Source organism: Sphaeramia orbicularis, chromosome 8 (genome assembly GCF_902148855.1).
Source record: "Sphaeramia orbicularis chromosome 8, fSphaOr1.1, whole genome shotgun sequence".
NCBI lineage: Eukaryota > Metazoa > Chordata > Actinopteri > Kurtiformes > Apogonidae > Sphaeramia > Sphaeramia orbicularis.
Genome location: NC_043964.1, coordinates 13507073 through 13528739, shown reverse-complemented (window position 1 = coordinate 13528739; position 21667 = coordinate 13507073). Strand labels below are relative to the sequence as shown.

At 42.7% G+C, this 21667-nt stretch overlaps 1 protein-coding gene across 1 annotated transcript in view; it reads left to right on the top strand.

The window, feature by feature from the left end:
- Positions 1 to 21553, top strand: part of notch3 (notch receptor 3) — a 29020-nt gene extending 7467 nt beyond the window's left edge. Inside the window, exons 3-33 of the mRNA XM_030140759.1 lie at positions 3876 to 4018; positions 4112 to 4447; positions 5143 to 5265; positions 5355 to 5588; positions 5677 to 5832; positions 5939 to 6124; positions 7183 to 7296; positions 8364 to 8477; positions 9478 to 9711; positions 10174 to 10284; positions 10390 to 10582; positions 10716 to 10861; positions 11045 to 11278; positions 11410 to 11562; positions 11675 to 11903; positions 12019 to 12220; positions 12339 to 12495; positions 12596 to 12780; positions 12902 to 13034; positions 13145 to 13402; positions 13484 to 13596; positions 14733 to 15259; positions 15350 to 15676; positions 15770 to 15918; positions 16058 to 16283; positions 16398 to 16488; positions 16598 to 16766; positions 16857 to 17161; positions 17274 to 17421; positions 17505 to 17602; positions 17696 to 21553. Of these exons, the coding sequence (XP_029996619.1) occupies positions 3876 to 4018; positions 4112 to 4447; positions 5143 to 5265; positions 5355 to 5588; positions 5677 to 5832; positions 5939 to 6124; positions 7183 to 7296; positions 8364 to 8477; positions 9478 to 9711; positions 10174 to 10284; positions 10390 to 10582; positions 10716 to 10861; positions 11045 to 11278; positions 11410 to 11562; positions 11675 to 11903; positions 12019 to 12220; positions 12339 to 12495; positions 12596 to 12780; positions 12902 to 13034; positions 13145 to 13402; positions 13484 to 13596; positions 14733 to 15259; positions 15350 to 15676; positions 15770 to 15918; positions 16058 to 16283; positions 16398 to 16488; positions 16598 to 16766; positions 16857 to 17161; positions 17274 to 17421; positions 17505 to 17602; positions 17696 to 19192 (7291 nt within the window). The 3' untranslated portion in view covers positions 19193 to 21553. The remainder of the gene's footprint in view (positions 1 to 3875; positions 4019 to 4111; positions 4448 to 5142; positions 5266 to 5354; positions 5589 to 5676; positions 5833 to 5938; positions 6125 to 7182; positions 7297 to 8363; positions 8478 to 9477; positions 9712 to 10173; positions 10285 to 10389; positions 10583 to 10715; positions 10862 to 11044; positions 11279 to 11409; positions 11563 to 11674; positions 11904 to 12018; positions 12221 to 12338; positions 12496 to 12595; positions 12781 to 12901; positions 13035 to 13144; positions 13403 to 13483; positions 13597 to 14732; positions 15260 to 15349; positions 15677 to 15769; positions 15919 to 16057; positions 16284 to 16397; positions 16489 to 16597; positions 16767 to 16856; positions 17162 to 17273; positions 17422 to 17504; positions 17603 to 17695) is intronic.
- Positions 21554 to 21667: the final 114 nt, after the last annotated feature.

Genomic DNA, 21667 nt, shown 5'->3' with positions numbered 1-21667 from the left:
AGGAGTTCTGACTACTTTGGCTCTTTTATTCGGGCCACAAAATGCTCCCCATCCCCCAATCTGGCTCTTTACTGAGAATGGGAGAGCCAAGCTGAGAAGAGCAGAAGAGGCTGTTGGAAGGAGGGGGATGTGGATGGGCTCCTGTTGGCAGTGTGGTGTCAGTATGGACTTTTCATAAAGCAGGAGAACTGGTTTCTTCTTTATTGGGGAAGGAGGGATTGTGGGACACAAGGCTGTGTTGATGCTCTCAGTTTCTCACTAACTACTGCAATGTTCTAAAACTACGATGAGTTATTCTAGATGATGATCTAAAAGTAAAATCTTTGCCCCAAGTCAGTAAAAAGGGCAGTCCTGTTGTTTCCTTTCCTCCTCATTTGTCTCAGGAAATACCCTCTGAGACAGGAGGACTCCTTTATACTCGTTGTTTTGTGGAGCATGACTGGGTATATGAACCGTGGCAGAGATTACAGCCTCTTTGTTCACAGGTGAGCTACCCTCTGACCTCTGGCAGGATAGCTGCTATTGTATAGGAGAGGATGAGCTCAGGTTACCCTGCTTCAATGACCCAGAAAGCAGGAAAACTGGTGTTATGTTACACAAGTGTAGGTGACAGAAGTTACTCCCATAAATCAAGTGTTTTTAATCACAAACTGAACAACTGAGAAATTGAGTACACCTCTGGAATGTAACTTTGCATGATTGTTGGAATAAAAATTGTCTTCTTTAAATATAATTCACATCTTATTATTCATTTTTGTTTTTTTTTTTTAACTTTTCTCAGTGGATCTTCTCTTTTATGGGTTCACAATACTGCTTTTCCTCTGAGGCTGGTTGTAAGTTTCTTCTGTGTTTGAATGTGTAGTGACTGCATGTGTTTGCTTTGTTGCAGTGGTGCCTTTGCTTAATGCTTTTGAAATAGTGTAAATAGGGCCTGTCATTGCATGTGTTTGTGAAAATTGACCACATCTTTTGAGTGGTGTGAAATGGTCAGTGTGTGTTGGTGTATATGCTACTTACTGGACTATCTCCACAAGCAAAACAGATTTGGCTTAAAGTCTGGCAGGAAAGGCAAATGCCAGATGCCTAGATTTGCACTGACAGATGTGAACAGATGCACAGTACTTGGGATGCAGCTGGCAAAAGAGCTAATATGTGTTGACACTATGAGATTACCCGTTCTGGCCATGCCTCCACTGCACTCAAAGACCTCCTCCTCATCTGCTGCACTCTCTTCCTCAAAGGTCAGAAGTCGACACTTACTAAATGTGACTCAGGGGCCCATTGCACAACAACAGTTTGCACCTGCCTTCCACATCCGCCAGAATAAGGCTGGGCCTGGGCAAAGGCACAGCGCCTGCCCAGCTTTTCCCACAGGCAGTGGAATCCACAAGGTTGTAAAGAGCCTGATAACAAGACTCTCAGGTGCACAAAGACAAAGTTGCAAATCTCTCACAGTCTCTACATTGATAGCACTCAGATTTGTGTGTTATGGGAGTAGCATGTTGGCAATGAGTCAGTTCTAGACAAAAGAATGTGTTTTGGCTTTGTAGTTCAGTGTGTAGCTTAAGGAAGGACAAACAATTTATCAGCTATGACTACTATTATCATTCCCTCACACCCACACACATGCACACTTACATTTACACACACACACACATACACTAAATAACTTTTTATGTCTGGACACACCTGTATTCTGATTACCTTGTATTGTACTCTATAAAGAAACATAGACTTATACTGAAGGATGTATTACATCCAGGAATGAGTTCAATTTTTTTCTCTATGAAGAGTTGCAATGCTGTTTTGAGAACACCCTGCAAACATTAATCAGCTTTTCTTAGTAGTCAAATGCCCACAGTAGAGAGTGGAAACCATTTGACTCTGTATTGTAGTAAATTTCTTCATCGCACTCCCCAAGGCTTTCTTTGTATTGCAATTTACTTTAATTTTTTGTGACACTCTAGATTCCAGACATAGTTAATTTGCCTCTAAATAAACCCAGCCAAGCCATGACAAATAGCCAAGAGGACCAAGGGGGCTAGTTTGTCTGTGAGGTTGCTAGGGCAACAGGGATAGTGCATTCGGAGTGAGTGCAGTGTTTTTAGAACAGGGGACGAGGGATTACAGGAAATATGACATGACATTCTTGCTGCACCAGACCACTCCCTCCTCCTCTTCGTTCTCCTCTTCACCAACTCCGCATTCTCTCCTACAGAGCAGCCCCTCCCCACTCCCCTGTAGCCCGAGTGACATTATCATCACAATCAGACGGGGGACCTCTGACATCTGACCTCTCAACGCGTAAGAGGAGGAGGTTGTGAGGGGGAAAGCCAAGCTGCCATTTTTGGGATATTTAATAGATGGAACAATATCTGTAATAAATAAGCTGCATCTGCTTCAACAGAGGTTCTCCATTTGTGCTTCATCTTAAAATCCAGACCATGTCTTATTACAATAGTGTTAAACTTATACTACAAATTGTGCCATAGAAAATCATTATTTACTATGGCATTCATAAATGTTAGAGGTTTATTTTTGAATATCCACAAACTATTATTTTGGAAGAATTTTGCCTTTCTCTACTGTCAGTGTAAATGCGCGTTCTTGTGCATATGCATGTATTTGTGGCTGTTGTTGTTTAGAGCCTGGTCCAGTGTGTCTTTAATAAGCAAACAAATGTGAGTTGTCTCTGGTTTTTCCATACTAGAATATAGGCAAAACATTGTTGCACTGATGAAAACTCCTCTGAGTTACAACATATTTCCATGACGTACTGAAGGATTATTTTAATTGTTAGAGTTCCTTTCCTGCCGTTTTCTACATTCTACATTTTTGGGATACTTGCTGCTAACAATCTCTCAGCCTTTGTTCATTTTAAACACAAAAGCTTTTTTTCCCTACAGACATAAGGCATATCAAAAAGTCAAAGCTGAATTAACACCAGTATGGAGGTGATGTACCTGTAAAAGAGAATGGAGGAAAACCCTTTGTTGATCCTGGCAAGGGGTTCCTCTCCAATGAAAGAAAGGACAGAGCCTAGGGGCAGACCAAAACCCAGTCAGTCACTGCCCTGTCATCAGCATGAAACAGCCTGTTTGAAGTAGGGGCATGTCCACAGCCCGGGGCTTCACTGTAGGAGTAGAATTACCAGTTTATACTAGCCCCCTCAGAAAGTCTAAATCTTGTCTGAAGCCCCCTATGACCTCTAGAGAGAGCTGTTAAAACTCAAGTATATGTTTATCTCTTTTTCTTAGTGGGCCAGGTTTAAGCCAGGCGTAGTGTTTCATTAAGATAATGTACTTTAAAGAGTAGAGTGACTGTGACACTGAAGGATTCGTTGTTTCATTCAGCTATAACAGCTGCTTCTGCCATTTTGTTAATTTTGGTGTGTGCAGCCTCAGCTTTTCCCATGTCAGTCTATGCTGGCATTTGCTTAGTTTCCAGGCTGCTGTTTCAGGGAGTGCCATTTTTTATATATGAGAACAGAAACAAGAGTTGAGGTGTGGAAAAACTGTAACAGTGGAGGAATGTTAGCAGGCATGCAGTAACTGTGGCTTTACAGCTGAAGATGACAGTGTGTGAGCTGTGTGAAACCTGAAAAGACATGGCTGGTATTCTGCCATTTTCATAGGCTCAATGTGTTTGTCACTGTATGTGTGACCATGCCATTGCATGATCAGTACTTGAACCACTATTAATGCATATTTGTGTAAGTGCCCATAAGCTTTACTCATGTTTGAGTACTTGCCAAGCAGCAGACCTTGCCAAGGTGTCAGACCATGATCACCAAACCTACATTACTGAACATGACAGGAATTACCCTTAGCTTATCAGCTTGTGACTTGCTTTGACACATTTGTGTTTTTATCTAGATGTCGCCCTGGTTACATTGGCCCACTCTGTCAGCACTTGGATCCTTGTCATCGATCTCAGTGTCTAAATGGAGCAGCTTGCAAGAGCCAGGTGGTCAATGGTATTCCACAGTACACCTGTGTGTGCCAGAGAGGGTTCAGAGGTACAACTTTGTCTTCATTTGGAATCTCATTTATGTGAAAGGAGATCACAAGTTTTGGAATTATTTGATTAAACTTCACTATGTAATCTACAGGGCAAGACTGCTCCCTCATAGACGCCTGTGCCATGAGTCCCTGTGCCAATGGAGCCCGCTGTGCCAATTGGAATAACCACTACAACTGCTCCTGCCCACCTGGCTTTCAAGGAAAGAACTGCCGCAATGACATTGATGAGTGCAGAAAGCCTGGTGTGTGCCTCAATGGTGGCCTATGTATGAACACCCTTGGATCCTTTCGCTGCCAGTGTCCTCCTGGGTACAGCGGACGCACATGTGAAGTGTCAACCCTGCCCTGTGCCCCATCTCAGTGCCTTAATGGTGGCACTTGTCGACAGACCAGTGACCACTCCTATGAGTGCGCTTGCCTACCAGGTAAGATACTTTCTATCACTGTATATACACAAAAATATAACTGTAATGCTTCCAAAAAAAACAAATCAATGCTTCCAAAAAAACAAATCAATGTCAAATAAACAGTTATGGCTGCTTTCCTAATTTGGCCCAGTTCTACAGGCAAACGGGTTTCCCAAGCTGATGACGTACTTGTTAGTGCTACTGCTGAGATTTACTCCTCTGTCCCAGGTCAGCTTCCTGTCTGCTATTAATAGCTACTGACGGGAGTTTGGATGCTGGGAAAGTTGTATAGGCAGCCCGCCTGTGCACTACTCCACTCTGCCCTGTTCACAACAGAAAAATTTACTTTATGAGGCTTCTGGTTTCCCACTGGGGAACTTACAGGAAATGACTCTTGCCAAAAAGGAAGTCATTGAAACTGTGAGAGATTATAAAACAAGCAAACACTGCAGGGAGTGCAGACCTCTGGAGCAGGCAGAAGTCATGACTTTTGCTGGCATCGTGTGGGAACCATCATGAGAAGATGCAAACAATCAGACACCCTGTGAACATTTTTACTACCCACTCTGAAACACCTCCATGACTGTGGGAAACACGTGTTGAGGTTATGAAGAGAAATGTTTATTGTATTGAAGAGGGTCACTGAACTCTAAGGTTGACTGTGTATGTGCCAGGACTGTGTATAATCACTTTTTTTTTTCTCCCTGTTTCAGGGTTTGAGGGACACAACTGTGAGAATAATGTGGATGACTGTCCAGGCCACAAGTGTATGAATGGAGGTATTTGTGTGGATGGAGTCAACACCTACAATTGCCAATGCCCGCCGGAATGGACAGGTAAAGGTTTTTTCCATAGAATATTCAGAAATTAATTAGACATATTTTAGTGAGGGTGTATTTAAGCCAGTGTATCTTTACCATACTAGGGCAGTACTGTGCTGAGGATGTCAACGAGTGTCTCATGCAACCAAATGCCTGCCATAATGGGGGAACCTGCTTCAACACCATCGGTGGACATACCTGTGTCTGTGTTAATGGCTGGACTGGAGATGACTGCAGTGAAAACATCGATGACTGTGCCATTGCAGTTTGCTTTAATGGTGCTACCTGTCATGACCGTGTAGCATCTTTTTTCTGCCAATGTCCAGTTGGGAAAACAGGTCTGTGTATTCATCAATTGACTTGTGTGGTGCTTGTTGTACTTTTTGGTGAAATATTGATAACTGATGTGTTATTTTTGACCTACAGGTTTGCTCTGCCACCTTGATGATGCTTGTGTCAGTAACCCCTGTAATGAAGGTGCGGTGTGCGACACCAACCCCCTTAATGGCCGTGCCATTTGCACTTGTCCAGCTGGATTTGTAGGTGGTGCTTGCAACCAAGACATGGATGAATGCTCTATTGGTAGGGCAGGTTTTAACTGTTACATTTTTCCTGTTAAATGCTGTGGCCTTTTTTCCTTTGAAGTATGATTGTTTTCATAATTGTGTTCTCTTCATTTTACCTGCAGGTGCAAACCCATGTGAACATTTTGGAAAATGTGTGAACACAGAGGGTTCGTTCCAGTGTCAGTGCGGTCGTGGATATGCAGGGCCACGATGTGAGATTGACATCAATGAATGCCTTTCCATGCCCTGCCAAAATGATGCCACTTGCCTGGACCGCATTGGAGAGTTCACCTGCATCTGCATGCCAGGTACTCAGACTAAGTTATTAATAATATACCAACGACACTAAACAGAACAGCTTAAAAACTGTTCAAAATCAGCAGCAGGGTTGAACAATAGATGTTTAAACTTGACCTTCTGAAAAACTATTTTCTACAGTGCTGCCACACTGATTGGCAGTGTAGACTGTTATGTAATAGGCTTCTATTGATGTTCTGGGGTATGGAACCTCTTTGCTCTTGGTGCACTGTACAGCCAGACAGGGTATTAGTTTGGACTAAGTAATGGTTTGGGTACACAATGACAAAAACACAGTGAAACTCTCACGCACAGTCCTACATGCATCCTGGGGTTTTGGGAACTATACAAATTAGAGTTGGGAGTCGGGTCTATAGGACTGGATGTGAGAGAGGGCGAGCAGTTAGGGGGAGGAGTGTGCTGTGCATACTAATGAGTTGTAGAGTGGTGGGAATGGAGTGGAACAATAGGGCCCCTCTGTGCTCCACTTTGCACCCCTCATACACACAGAGAGGGAAAGAGGCCTTTTCCCAGAGCCTCTCCCCCTCCCCCTTCGTTTCCAGAGACAGGCCCTTCCTCTTCACCATCCTCATCATCAGCCACCCTGGCAAAGCTCATGGAGAGCTGCTGATTATTTCTGATTCCACGCTAGACTCTCCCCAGGGACAGCGCTCTGTTCCACACTCCGTTTCCTCTCAATGGAAGAGCCATCCATAGTTTTCTACCACAATGTATAACATGAATCTGGTGAATGGGACACTGACCCAGGGAATGGTAATGCTCCATGGACAGTAGGGTGTGGTGTTCATGTCAGTAGAGTGGGAACACTAGGGATGCAATGGGGATCTTTTTTCCATCCTGTGGTTCAGCAAAGACCAGTGTCAAAGGACTTCTAAGAGAGAAAAGTTTCCCACAGAATCTTTCCCCCATCACAGACTACACACATATACATAGGTATAAATACATACACACACACCCTACTGGTTTGAACTGACATAAAATGCCCATATGTAAAAGATGAACAGTGTAAAACTGCTTCAAGTTAAATTAATTTTAACCTTTCTCCCAGGTTATATGGGAACCTACTGTGAGATTGATGTAGACGACTGTGAAAGCAACCCATGCGTAAACGATGGCATATGCCGGGACATGGTCAATGGCTTCACATGCACCTGCCAGCCAGGTAAGGCTTCTGGTTACTTTTATTTCTTTTGACTTTGTTTATTTCATTTCAACTCCAACTCTGTGACAGCAGCAGTAAGAACACAAAGCCAAAGTTTAAATGTCCCCAGAACCAGAAGTAGGAAGGCCAGCCTTGCTTGTGTTTAGAGCCACCACTTGTATAAAAAGACAGACCCAAAAGGCTGCCTATCCTCTTCCCGGAACAAAGACACTATTGTGACCCCCGCTCCCCTCCTCTGTGGAATGTGGAAAGGACAGCAGTCTCCCTCATCTTGCCCTGGTGGTGGTGGGGGAACAGCAGTCCTGTTAATGAGATTCTTTTCCAGGTCCGCAATTTACATCTGGGACAGACGTCCCCCCTTCAACCCCCATCTAGCTATTGAGCTGGTGGAGCTGATGCAGGAAGGGGAGGGGGGGTTTCCCAAAAGAGAAAACAATCCCACCGTCTCCTCTAAACTCTCAACCCCCACCCCCAAGCAGACCAAGCTGCAACGCACAGCAACACACAACACACTCATCCTCGGTGAACAGTGAACCACCATTGCAACAATTCACTTCTGTCTGGGCACTGTGATCACTGATTTCACCTGTTCAGTTTCTCAAGCTCTTTAACCAGTTTTTTTATTATTATTATTATTATTATTATTATTATTATTATTATTATTATTATTATTATTATTATTATTATTATTATTATTTATTAATTAATTAATTTATTTTTTAAATACTACCTTAAGTGAAGTGACATCAAACTACAAGAGTACCTGCCCAGATTCTCCATAACCCCTGACAGCAATTTTTATTTATTTTATGAGCTGCTGTATATGTATTATATTGTTAAGTCCCACCTTATAAACATTATCAAGGTCACAGGCTTTCCACTGCATTTTTCAAGTGCATAGATGACATGTCCTTAACCAGCTGAGACTAAACCTTAGCCAGACATCACTAACCTAGCCAGAGACCTCTGCCCTTCTACGAAGACACAAGGTTGCCCTCTGACCTGAGCAGGGACGCTTTTGCTGGACCTTCCTTCTGACCCCTCACCTTTGTGTTTGCATGTCCCAGGGTTTACTGGCACCATGTGTCAGATCGACATAGATGAGTGCGCTAGCACACCCTGCCAGAATGGAGCAAAATGCTATGACCGGCCCAATGGGTTTGAGTGCCGCTGTGCTGAAGGTAAGTACTTTTGTACCTTAACTGTATTGTTGTGAGCTCTTATACACCTGAAGTTTTCTTGCCAGGCAGAAACGCAGATGAGTGTTTTTGGGTTCGGTCAGACCAGTGTTTGTAGGGGTCAGTTATTTCTCTAGTTGTCTGCTGTCCAAGCAGACTAACTTGAGGCCCCTAATCCCCCTCTTTCCCCCATCAACTCTCAGGATCATAGGGTCACTGAGGACCAGCAGTTGCTAAGAAAGGACCCTTGGACATCATCCCGGCATCTGTTCATCTTTTCAACTCAAATACATGACCTTATGCTACATCTTAACTTACATTCCTTTACATTCAGTTCTGCCCATTTTTGAAAGTAGCCCAGTTAAAATGAGCTACAGTAAAATGTCTTACAAGTGCATGTGTGAACTTACTGTGCGTATACACTGATATATAATATGTTTGTTTGGACCTATGCTTATGGAGGGACCTCATTGTTTCAGTGGCCAGCTGCTTGGTATTCCCTGTGTTTGTGGGCCCCTTCTGTTGAGTGAAGTGGCCCTGTTTGACGTGGTGCAGCCTATTGTTCCCCCCGCCACTGAGAACAAAAGCAGGACTGGGAGGCCTGTGTAGGGCCCTTCTTTACTGCTTTGCCAAACTCAGCACTGCACCATACACATACCACACAAACCACCACTTGCCTAGCACACAGACACGGTTGTCAGGGTAACCACTGTGATCAGAGCCCAAAACTGTAGAAGCTTTTACAAAGAAAAAGTGGGAAACAGACAGAGGAAGTTCAACAAGATAACAAATGATGTGGGGAAAGAGGTAAATTAGATAAAAATGGTCATTCTGTCTTAACTGAATTGAAACTGAGGACAATTTGTTTCCGCCAGACATTTTATAATGAAAGAGGAAAAGCTCACATCTCAGTCATCTAGTTGTCATGCAAAAAAATCTACATTTTTCCTCATAAGATACATGTCTTAATACAAAGTGCTCTTTATGTTGTTATCCTTTCAAGGTTATGAAGGCACGCTCTGTGAGAGTAATATCAACAACTGTCAGCCTGACCCATGCCACCATGGTACTTGCATAGATGGCATTGCCAGCTATACCTGTAACTGTGACGCCGGCTACACAGGCTATCGCTGTGAGAACCAGCTCAATGAGTGCCATAGCAACCCTTGCCAAAATGGAGGCAAGTGTGTGGATCTGGTCAACAAGTACATCTGCCAGTGCCAACATGGTACCTCAGGTAAAAGAATAAACTCAATAATAATAATAATAAACTTTATTGCAGACACAAGTCAATAAACCACAAGCACATGACATACAGAATAAACAGAATAAAAAGGAGATACAAAAATTATGCACATTAAAAAATATACAAACTATTGCACCAGTGCCATCTCAGTTTAGAAGTGAAACGATAGCAGCTTTTCAGGGGGCTAACTAGGGCTTCTATAATGTGATTCTCTGAATGAGCATATAGGCTGACTTTACTATATATGGTGATATGTGTTATATGTTGACCAAAGTCTGTTATATGAATCTGCAAATGTTGTCTAATCGTAAACTAAATATACTGTATATTTTTATTTTCTCTTTGATATATATTAATAATATGGGAAAAGAAAAAAGCCCAGCTGTTTTTGTATTTGTTGTATTTTTTACAACCATAGTTTAGAAATTCTTTACAACATCTTTGTCAATACAGGTACAAACTGTGAGATAAACTTTGATGATTGTGCCAGCAACCCATGCGACTATGGAATCTGCAAAGATGGCATCAACCGTTACGACTGTGTTTGCAAACCTGGCTTTACAGGTAAGACCTTAAAAAAATTAAAGCAATTTTTTGGAATGAAAAAATAATCATTTGCAAAAATGTTGATAAGCCCATATAAATTATGATGAAAATCTCTTCTTTCAGGTCCTAAGTGTAATGTGGAGATAGATGAGTGCGCTTCTAGCCCCTGTAGGAATGGAGGGACATGTGTGGATGAAGAAAATGGATTTCACTGCCAGTGTCCTGAGGGTTTTAAGCCCCCTTACTGTTACTCCCAGGTGGATGAGTGTGGCAGCAGTCCTTGTGTTCATGGTGCATGCAGGGATGACATCAATGGGTATGAAATGTTATAAATCTTGTATATGCAAAAGAAATGTATTTCTAAACTTGCAATGATCAGCTTGTACATTTGTTCTTCATACTGACACTTTTTCCACCTCCTGACATTTACTATACTCACATAATTTCAGTTATCGCTGTGATTGTGAACCTGGATGGGTGGGAAAGAATTGTGATCTGGACAGGAATGACTGTTTACCAAGTCCGTGCCAGAATGCTGGCACATGCATTGACCAGCTCAATGGTTTCACCTGCAAATGTCGACAGGGCTTCAGAGGTAAGAGTTCCATATAAGATGAAGACAAAATAGCACATTTAGGCTAGATTTCTATCAGTTCTTTCTTTAGTTTTATCCTCATTAATGACTCACACAATTTGTGGATATTGAATCTGCTGATACATTAAATAGGGGCCAAATCACTGCACTGGGTGTTAAGGTTTTCTTTTGCCCCTCTGACAGGTAACCTTTGCCAAGTGAACATCAATGAGTGTTCATCCAGTCCCTGTTTGAACAAAGGAACTTGTGTGGATGGTGTAGCAAGTTTCACCTGTCTGTGTGAGCTTCCATACAGCGGACCCACTTGTGCTGAAGTCCTCACACCTTGCTCCCCTAATCCTTGTGCCAATCATGCCATCTGTACCCATACCCCAGATTATTTGGGCTATGAATGTAACTGCCAGCCGGGGTGGCAAGGTTAGTAAATATTGTCCTTGTCTAAGAGTCGCCTAATTCATTTGGAGATCATCTTTTTTTTTTTTTTTTTAATTAAGTCTTGGAACTTATTAACTGAAGTTATAAAATGTATATCATCTCCCTTTCCTCAGGTCAATTGTGTAACATTGATGTGAATGAATGCATCTCCAATCCCTGTAAGAATCGTGGGACTTGCACCAACACCCTTGGAGGCTTCGTGTGCTCCTGCAGAGCGGGATATGCAGGGCCAACCTGTGAAACAGATATCAATGACTGTTCTCCAAGTGAGTGGTCACTAATGCATTATGAGCTGACATGGTGATTATCTATTATTAATTAAAGTTGTACATTTACTGTATTCAAATTAAGGCCTGTTTTCTTTTTTTGTATTATCAGATCCTTGTCTAAATGGAGGTTCCTGCACAGATGGTGTGAATTCCTTCCACTGTAACTGCCTACCAGGATTCACAGGGCCACGCTGTGCTTTAGAAATTAATGAATGCCAAAGTTCCCCATGCAAAAATGGAGGAACATGTACAGACTATGTCAACTCTTACACCTGTACCTGTAGGCCTGGCTTTACTGGCATCCACTGTGAAACCAACATACCTGACTGCACTGAAAGGTACAATGATAGGGACATCACATGTTGCATCATCCTGCTCATATTCACATCTGTATAATTACTGACGTTGTCAAAACTTGAAAATCAAAAATACATATTTTGCTTTTGTCCATAGTTCCTGTTTCAATGGAGGGACATGCACAGACAAAATCAATGGCTATTCCTGTACCTGCCGCTCAGGCTTCACTGGCTCTCACTGCCAGTATGAGGTCAATGAGTGTGACTCCCAGCCCTGTCTCAATGGGGGCATCTGTCAGGATGGGCTGGAGTCCTTCCGTTGCTCTTGCCCCAAGGGCTTCACTGGAAACCGCTGTCAGGTAAACGCATGGACTGTTAAAGCATATCACTAGTTAAACCTTTGAGTCTTCATACACACAATGTATGTTTAGATCAGTAAAAGTTTATCATATTTCCAAATATCTGTTGTGCACCTAGACACCAGTTGACTGGTGCAGACGCTCCTCTCCCTGTCAAAATGGGGGGCGCTGCCGCCAAAAGGATGCTTCATATATCTGTGAATGTACTGGTGGCTGGTCTGGACGTTATTGTGACATCCCCAGAGTCTCCTGTGAGACAGCTGCTCGCCAGAGAGGTATTTTTACATTCTGTACCTATGAAATTTGATTGCATAGTGTTGTAACACAGAATTGAAACATACAATTATTTCCTTTTTTTTTTTTTTTTTTTACCAGGGCTCCAAACAGATGAGTTATGCCACCATGGCGGTCACTGTGTCAACACAGGGAATGCCCACTACTGTAAATGTCCTGCTGATTACACTGGCAGTTATTGCGAAAGCCAAGTAGATCACTGTGAGGACAAACCCTGTCGCAATGGCGCCACCTGTAGGGGATATGTGGGAGGATACCAATGTGATGTAAGTTCATTAATTTGTCAAGAATATGTGCTTTGTCAAATCTTAGCAAAGATACTTTTCACTCATTGTTTTGTCACAATTGCATGGAAAATATCTGATTATGATTTGTCTATCATCCTAGTGTATGCCAGGCTTTACAGGACAGAACTGCGAAATAGAGATCAATGAGTGCCAGTCTCATCCTTGCCAGAATGGAGGTACCTGTATCGACTTGGTTGGGCATTACATCTGTTCGTGCCCCCCTGGAACATTAGGTATGCAAGCACAAATTTAAGAAAAAACACACTAATTCCTAAAGAGCCTACTTTATTTGCTCTAAAGCTATTAGATATACAACTGTATTTACAAATCATCTTTCTTAAAGGTGTTCTCTGTGAGATCAATGAAGATGACTGTGCTCCATCTCTGAGGCTGCGAAATGCTCCTCCTAAGTGCCTGAACAATGGCACGTGTGTGGACAGAGTTGGCGGGTATCGTTGCAATTGTCCTCCAGGATTCACAGGAGAAAGGTGTGAGGGAGACATAAATGAGTGTCTCTCCAATCCTTGCAGTCCCTCAAACAGTTTTGACTGCATTCAGTTGCCCAATGACTACCAATGTGTCTGCAAGCCTGGCTTTACAGGTTAGAAATCTATTGATGTACACTCATTGAGTAAAATACTCATGCTTTTGAGTTTTACATTTAATATGTTGTTATTTTTAGGTCGAAGGTGCCAAAGCAGATTCAGTGTGTGTGAATCTCAGCCTTGTCAGAATGGAGGAGCCTGCTCTGTATCTAGCAGCTCTGCAATGGGATACACTTGCACTTGTCAACTTGTAAGTGTCCAATCACATTAAGTGTTTAATCAACAAATTTATCATCATCATCTTGATTTGCAGACTTGGGAGTCCATTTAAAAACAAACAAGCAATCAACAAACAGAATAAATTTTAAAACACAGGTTAAAAATACAGACAAAGCATCATCAATATTATAAAAGACAACTGTACCAGTGTCGCCACAGGGATGACTGGTATCGCACCGAACTATGACTGGGATTTGTCAAAAGCCTAATGATGGAATTCTGAGAATCGTTCAATCGAAAGATAAATTTGTACATTAAGTTTCTCATAAGAGCCTGAAAAGTGTTAACTCCTGCATTGCAGAATAACTCACTTGCACTAGTCCATCAAGGTTTTTTAAACAGTATTCTCATGGAATCATTATATGCTACTTTGAGCTTCTGTAAGCTAGCCTTTTTAAACCTGGCCCACAAGGGGGCAGTATAAAGAGGAGTACAATATGCTCTGAAGAGATTCTTGTTGACATTTTCTGTACACATTGAGAATTTTCTTGCCAACATATTAGCCTGGGCATATAACATTCGACATTGCCTGAACATATCATCATCATCGGACATTTGATCCGTAATAAAGTGACCTAAATACTTTATTTTGGTGCTCACACTCAGCACCTGTCCTGACAGGTAAAACTTAGGAAAGTTTAGGTCCTTGTCCCCTTTTGTTCTGCATATCAAAACTGTGCTCTTTGTAGCGTTGTATTGCACTTCATATGTAAGACCATAATCATAACATATATTCAGCAGCTGCTGAAACCCAGCACTGCCAGGGGAAAAAGTGGCCAAATCATCAGCATACATGAGGTGACTGATTACACTGTTACCAAACACATAACCAGTTTTGCAACCATTCAGCTGTTTAGATAGATTGTCCATGTACACGTTAAAGAGCGCAGGAGAAAGCACCCCCCCCCGCCGCACACTGTTGCTCACTCCAAAGGGGGAGGACATTTTATCTCCCCACTTGACTTGCATATTCTGGTTTGCATACCAGTACACCAGAAGCCTTAATATATAATCATTTAATTGTATTTTCTATTAATGTCAGATTTTCACTGTTACTTGTTCACTGAAAGTGCATATTTTAAATGCAGAATGTACTCTTCCTTGCAGGGTTATACTGGCCTTAATTGTGAGAGAAGCATGTCCTGTCGAGAGCTGTCCTGCTACAATGGAGGAAGCTGTGCACTTACTACACGAGGAGCCCGTTGCACCTGCCTGCCAGGTTATGGTGGGCCCCAGTGTCAGCACCGAACTAATGATGGGTGCTCCTCTCAGCCCTGCCGGAATGGAGGGCTTTGCACAGAAGAGACAAGCTTTCCCTTCTTCCACTGTCAGTGTAGTAGTGGATTTAAAGGCAAACGTTGTGAACAGATCAGTACACCTGCTGAACCACTCCCACCTTCATGCCCTCTGGCTGACTGTCATGGTAAAGCCAATGATGGTGTTTGCGACAAGGAATGCAACTCATTTGCCTGTCAGTGGGATGGTGGTGACTGCTCTCTAGCAGTGAACCCATGGGCAAGGTGTAAAGATCCCCGTTGCTGGCGTCTCTTTAACAACAGCCAGTGTGATGAGTTTTGTAACAACGCTGACTGTCTCTATGACAACTTCGACTGCAAAAAAGAGAAAGTTTGCAAGTGAGTTGCTTTACTGTTCATTTATTCCTTGTTTATTACATGTTCTCCTGAGGAAAATTGAGCTGACCTTTCTGTTTGTGTCCTTTCCAGTCCATTGTATGAGTCCTACTGTATCGCTCATTATGCCGATGATAAGTGTGACCAGGGCTGCAATGTGGAAGAGTGTGGCTGGGATGGCTTGGATTGTGCAAAGAAGGTTCCAGAGGAACTTGCTGATGGTGTCTTGGTTTTGGTAGTCCTCCTACCACCAGAGCAACTTCTCCGCACCCGCAAAGCTTTTCTTCAGAAGTTGAGCGCTATTCTACACACTACACTGCGCTTCCGGCTGGATAATAATGGAGAAGCTATGATCCGGCCTTACATGCGCCGGAGCACACGACTGAAGCGCGAGCTGCAACCTCAACAGGAGGTCATTGGGTGAGTCAGACAGACAGAAAATAAACTCTACTTTTATTTTTGCTGGTTGTTCATAAAACTAAATTCGTCTTTGTCTTTTCCATTTTTCTGTAGCTCTATTGTCTACCTGGAAATAGACAACCGTCTGTGTGCTCAGGACTCAGAAGACTGTTTCCCCTCAGCAAACAACGCTGCAGAATACCTTGGAGCCCTGTCTGCTGTGGAAATGCTTCGCTTTCCTTACCCCCTCAAAGAAGTCCGGGGTGAGTAGAGCTGAAAACTAGTAAAGTTAGCAGTAATTAACATCCAGTAAACATGATAACATATATATATATATATATATATATATATATATATATATATACACATATGTATCATTACTGTTTTCTTTTCTTATCACAGGTGAATCAATTATAGATGAAACTGTCATACCACAGTGGGCCAAGCTCATGTTAGTTGGAATAGCTTCTCTTTTCCTTTTGGTCATCCTTGTGATTGGCATGTTGATTGCCCGCCGGAAGCGAGAACATAGCACCCTCTGGTTCCCTGAGGGATTCTTCCTCAAAAAGGAACCCAGCAGCAACAAGAACCGCAGGGAGCCTGTGGGTCAGGATGCTTTGGGAATGAAGTATGTATTCATGGGCAGATGTTAACACTAACAGCATCATTTATGAATGTTAGTTGAATGGATTTTGATTCCATGTTATTCCTTACAACCTTGTATTATTTTTTCTATAAATAGACACATGCCAAAAAATGTGGAGGAGTCACTTCTTGGAGATCACAGTGACCAGTGGATGGACTCTGACTGCCCAGAGGCAAAAAGGCTCAAGGTCAATTACACTCCTACTCTGTATTCACAATGTCCAAACAAGATTGTACAGAATTACAACTATCTTTGAAATGTATAAGAAAGAAACATTTCTTGTGTTGTCAATTCAGGTTGAAGAACCAAGTATGCTGTCAGACAGTGAAGATGCTGTGGACAGCAGGCAATGGACACAACATCACCTTGCAGCCGCTGATATCCGTGTACCTCCTACCATGGCACTCACACCACCTCAAGGAGAATTTGAAAGTGACTGCATGGACGTTAATGTTCGTGGTCCAGGTTAGCAATAAAATTATTTTTTAACATTGGAACTGAGATTTCTGCAACTATAATAGACACTTATCTGTGCCTGCTTTCAATTCCCACCAGATGGTTTTACACCTCTGATGCTGGCATCGTTTTGTGGAGGTGGCTTAGAGTCTGAGGTAGCGGAAGAGGATGAGACAGAGGAGTGTTCGGCCAACATCATCTCTGACCTCATCTATCAGGGCGCATCTCTTGCTGCCCAAACAGATCGTACTGGTGAAACAGCACTCCACCTGGCTGCACGCTATGCTCGTGCTGACGCTGCTAAGAGGCTTCTGGATGCAGGGGCAGATGCCAATGCTCAGGACAACACAGGACGTACTCCACTACATGCTGCAGTTGCAGCAGATGCACAGGGTGTTTTCCAGGTGATCACTCTACTACATGCAATTTTTTTGGCTAATCAGCATTAGAATTAAATGAACTACATACATGTACTGTACGCTATCACTATTGACACACATTTGTCCCTCCTCCTAGATTTTAATTCGAAACCGGGCTACGGATCTTGATTCCCGTATGTATGATGGCTCTTCTGCGCTGATCTTGGCTGCTAGATTGGCAGTGGAGGGTATGGTAGAGGAGCTGATCACTTGTCATGCTGATGTCAATGCAGTTGATGAATTGGGTAAGTTTTTAAATTTTTAACAGATTGGATTAAATTTATTAATAACACAAAAATGTAACCTTAGTGCTTGTCATCTCTTTTAGGTAAATCAGCCTTGCACTGGGCTGCTGCAGTGAATAATGTAGATGCCACCGTCGCCCTGCTGAAGAATGGTGCAAACAAAGATATGCAAGATCTGAAGGCATGTCATCCACTTTATCCATTTTAACTAAGTTTTGGTTTGGAATGATTTAGAGAGATACAGCTATATCTAATGAAGTCGTTGTCTTTTCAGGAGGAGACCCCTCTTTTCCTTGCCGCTCGTGAGGGCAGCTGTGAGGCTGTGAAGGTGCTGCTGGCTCACTTTGCAAACAGAGAGATCACAGACCATATGGATAGGTTGCCGAGGGACATCGCACAGGAGCGTATGCACCATGATATTGTGCAGCTTCTTGATGAGTACAATACAGTAAGAAGTCCTCAAGGCCATGGAGGGGCTGGACACCACCTCCCTGGGGGACATACGCTGTCTCCTCTCATGTGCCCTCCCAGTGCTTTCCTGCCTAGTCTGAAGAACACCCCACAAGGCAAGAAGAATCGTCGACCTGGGGCAAAGGGTGTCCTGGGAGGCCAACATACTACCAGTCTCAAGGAGTCAGTGAAAGCACGCAACAAGAAGCTGACCTTGGACATGCAGAGTGCTTTACTGGAAAGCTCAGTTACCCTGTCCCCAGTCGACTCACTGGACTCACCCCATGGGGGAGCTAGCAATGCTGGCTACATCACCAACCCCACCTCTCCAGTGGCCATGCCATCACCCGGGCTCTTCCACTCATCCATGTCTGTTCCAAACACCCCTATGGTACATACTAGTATGATGGACGGAGGAGGCCCCTTTGCTGTGTCTCTGGCCCAGCTCAATGACCTGGGGGCTGGAGGAATGTCCTTGCAAGGACGTGTATCCATGGCTTCTGATGTTAACCATGGCTACGTGCTGAGCTCAGGTCAGATGGGGATTAATATGGGCATGGTCAGTCCAGTCAGTGTCCCATTTGACTGGCACAGTCGGATGCCTCCCTCCTCCCAATGTGGCCAGCAGGTGGTGAATCTGGTGCACAACAGCCAAGCCAGCATGCACCCCCAAAGCCCAGCAATGCAGCAGAACATGCTGATGCACCAACCACAGATGTATCGTAGTACTATGTTGCAGCCCACACCTGTTACATCCACACCAACTATCAGCCCAGTCAAATTGCCCTCCATTGCTGAGCAGCAGCAGCAACAACAGCAACAGCAGCTCATCAACCATACCATCCCCAGCCAGCAGAGCATAGCCCGCATGGCCACCTCAAGCCCACCAACACCCCAGACTGCACAGCCCACACCATCATTCTTCCAGCAGCAACAACCACAGCAGATGCCTCAGCAACCATCTCAACAACAAGTTTCAGCTCAACCCCCACAGGCAGCCACACCAGCGGCCCAGCCTACCCAGGCTTTGCCCTCCCAGGCCAGCGGAAGCACTGCAGGAACAGAGGATTATCCTACCCCTCCCTCCCAGCACAGCTACTCATCCGCACTAGATGCCACACCCAAGCATTACCTCCATTTGCCCAGTGAGCACCCCTATCTGACACCATCCCCAGAGTCTCCTGAGCCCTGGTCTAGCCCCTCTCCTCACTGTGTCTCTGATTGGTCAGATTCCACCCCTAGCCCAGCAGTTGCTGGGAATGCCCAGACCCAAATTACCCAAATTCCAGAGGCCAACGGCAAGATGCAGGTGTTTGCGTAAAGATCCCATGTCTCCTGTATGAAAAAGGACCTGGGGTAAAAGAATTTTTGGACTGGCTCTCGGGCCTGTCTGTGTTTATGTGTCAGCCTGTTTCCAAGATTTTCATTGGATTTGGATTGACTGTTTATCATGAGGACCGTCTGCTAGTGATTATTGCAGAGAAAAAAGTAAAGGGAAATGTGTGTTGTCTGGAAAAACAACAGGCAATTTAATGAAGTAATTCTGTCACAGATGGACTTGTTTTTTATTATAAAAAAATATATGAAGAAAACCAAGTCTTTCATTTCAAAGACTTAGGAACGCTTTCCTGAAAACTAACATTTAAAAGTAGATAAGAGAAAAAAGTAAAATGTTGAAGGGAATTCATTTATTTTTATTTATTGTTTTTATCTCTGAACTGCTTTTTAGGTGGATTACGATCTTTCTGTCCTGGCTTCTCACATAATGTGCCACCCCCTCCCATTTTTGGAAAAAGAAAAAAATAAAACAAAAACCCTGTATTTCTGTTTAGCCATTGCGGCAAGTGATGTACAAGAATCTAACATTTCATTCAGGCCAGTTAACTGAAAGAGGAATTTTCACCTGATAATATTTATTTAGGCCAACAAAAACTGGTAAAGATGTTAACCAGGTTCTAGCAAATATATATTAAGAGTTGCTCAGCAGTAGTGATATTTTCTGATTTGAATGAATTGTGGTAATTATTTTCCGTATGAGTATTATGAATAAGAATGTAGATGGGTGTCTCTGAAGCACTTCAAGTGACCAGCCCGTAGGGCATGTGTGGGTCAGATACAACATACTACAGTGCATAATTATAACATATGGGTGGCATTTAATTTCTGGACATTTTCCCCATGACCTGTCAAAATAAACAGAGTAAACATTTTAGATGTAGCACGCCCATTTCAAAGTAGCGTTTTTCTGTTTCTAGAGGACTGTAACCTCCAGCTGTACTGCCAGCCTTGATAACATCAGTCATAAAGCTTGTGTTCATTCACAGAGCATTTTTTACATGTAAAATCCACCTGTCACTGCCCTTTTTAGTTTGTTAATGTTTTTTTTTTTTCATTTTGTTTTATACTCTGTATATTTGTGGAATCCATCGATACATTTTTAACGTCACTTCAGATGTACTAAGCTATGCTTATCAGCTGCTATTTTATATCACTCTTCCCTGCAAACATTTTGTATTTGTTAGCTTGAATGCTGTTTCAGCACTGTTAAACACAGAATAGACCCAGATTACAGGCATTTAGAAATTTAATTAGTTGAGCCCTCACTTTGTCCTTGACTGGACCAAATTAAACATTCCTAGACAACCTATGGCAGTTGAGGTTTTGTTGTGACTTCCACCTCACCTCTGGTATAGTGTCTGTGGTGATGTCATTGTCAGTGTGAGGGTGTGGCTGTAGGGCTACAACTGCTTATGCCCTGTCACTCCTCAGGGAGGTGTTTTATGGTATGCAGTAGGACAGTTCCCTGCATCTACAGCAGTTTATAGTCTAGGGGCCATGGAGTTGCATCGTAAACTGGCTGTTAGTAGAGAGTGAAGGAAAGAACACTACTATGTAGTGCTGTATCCTCTCCTTTTTCAAAGACATCTAGGATGACACCTCCAATGGTCCAGCTAACACCTTAGCTGGCTCCATTCCCACAATGATGTGAAACTATGAGATCCTCAACTTACCATGGGCATTCAAAAGCCATTTGATTATTGTAGATGACATTTTTAATTTGTGGCATCATAAACAAAATGGGCAGGACACCACTAGTGTGGTGCCCTAGCACTACCCGTAGTTGTGTCATAGACTGAGTTAGACTTTCACTTTGTTGTTTTATCCTGTTCTAAATAGAAACAGTTACTGTTCTGTCAGACCTGGGAACTATGTTCATTATATTTCAGATTGTAATTTGTTTGTGGTCGGTTGGTTGTTTTTTTTTTTTTTGTTTATGTTGTTTTGGTTTTTCTTGTTCATATCTGGTCTTTCAGTTTCACCACCAGGTCGCACTAAGTGTTTTGTACATTTCAACCACCCCACTTCTGTTTGTAAATATGATTGTTCTGGGTAGTTCTTTGCTTAAGAAGTCTTATGTTTCTAAAATGATTATGTACTAAAAAGGACAAAAATAAAATGTACTTCATTTAGCATTATTTGAAGCTGAGGCTGTGACTGATATTTTATTGGTCTCATGTTGTTAGAACAGTCATAGATATTTTCTGTCATTATTAATTTCTATACTTGTTTAAAAGTAGTTCAGAATCATTGTACATAAAGACTTTCCACAGTCAGTTTTCTTTCTACAGGCAAAAGTTGTAAAATTATTTACTTATAATAAAAAAAAAACTGTAGGGAACTACATTTTGTGTCCTTGTGTTCAATTTTTTCATATGTGAAAGGAGGACATTCATTAATTCAAGTCCCCTTATCCAGGCACAGTTTAAAAAAAAAAGTTTCTCACTTGCTATGATGG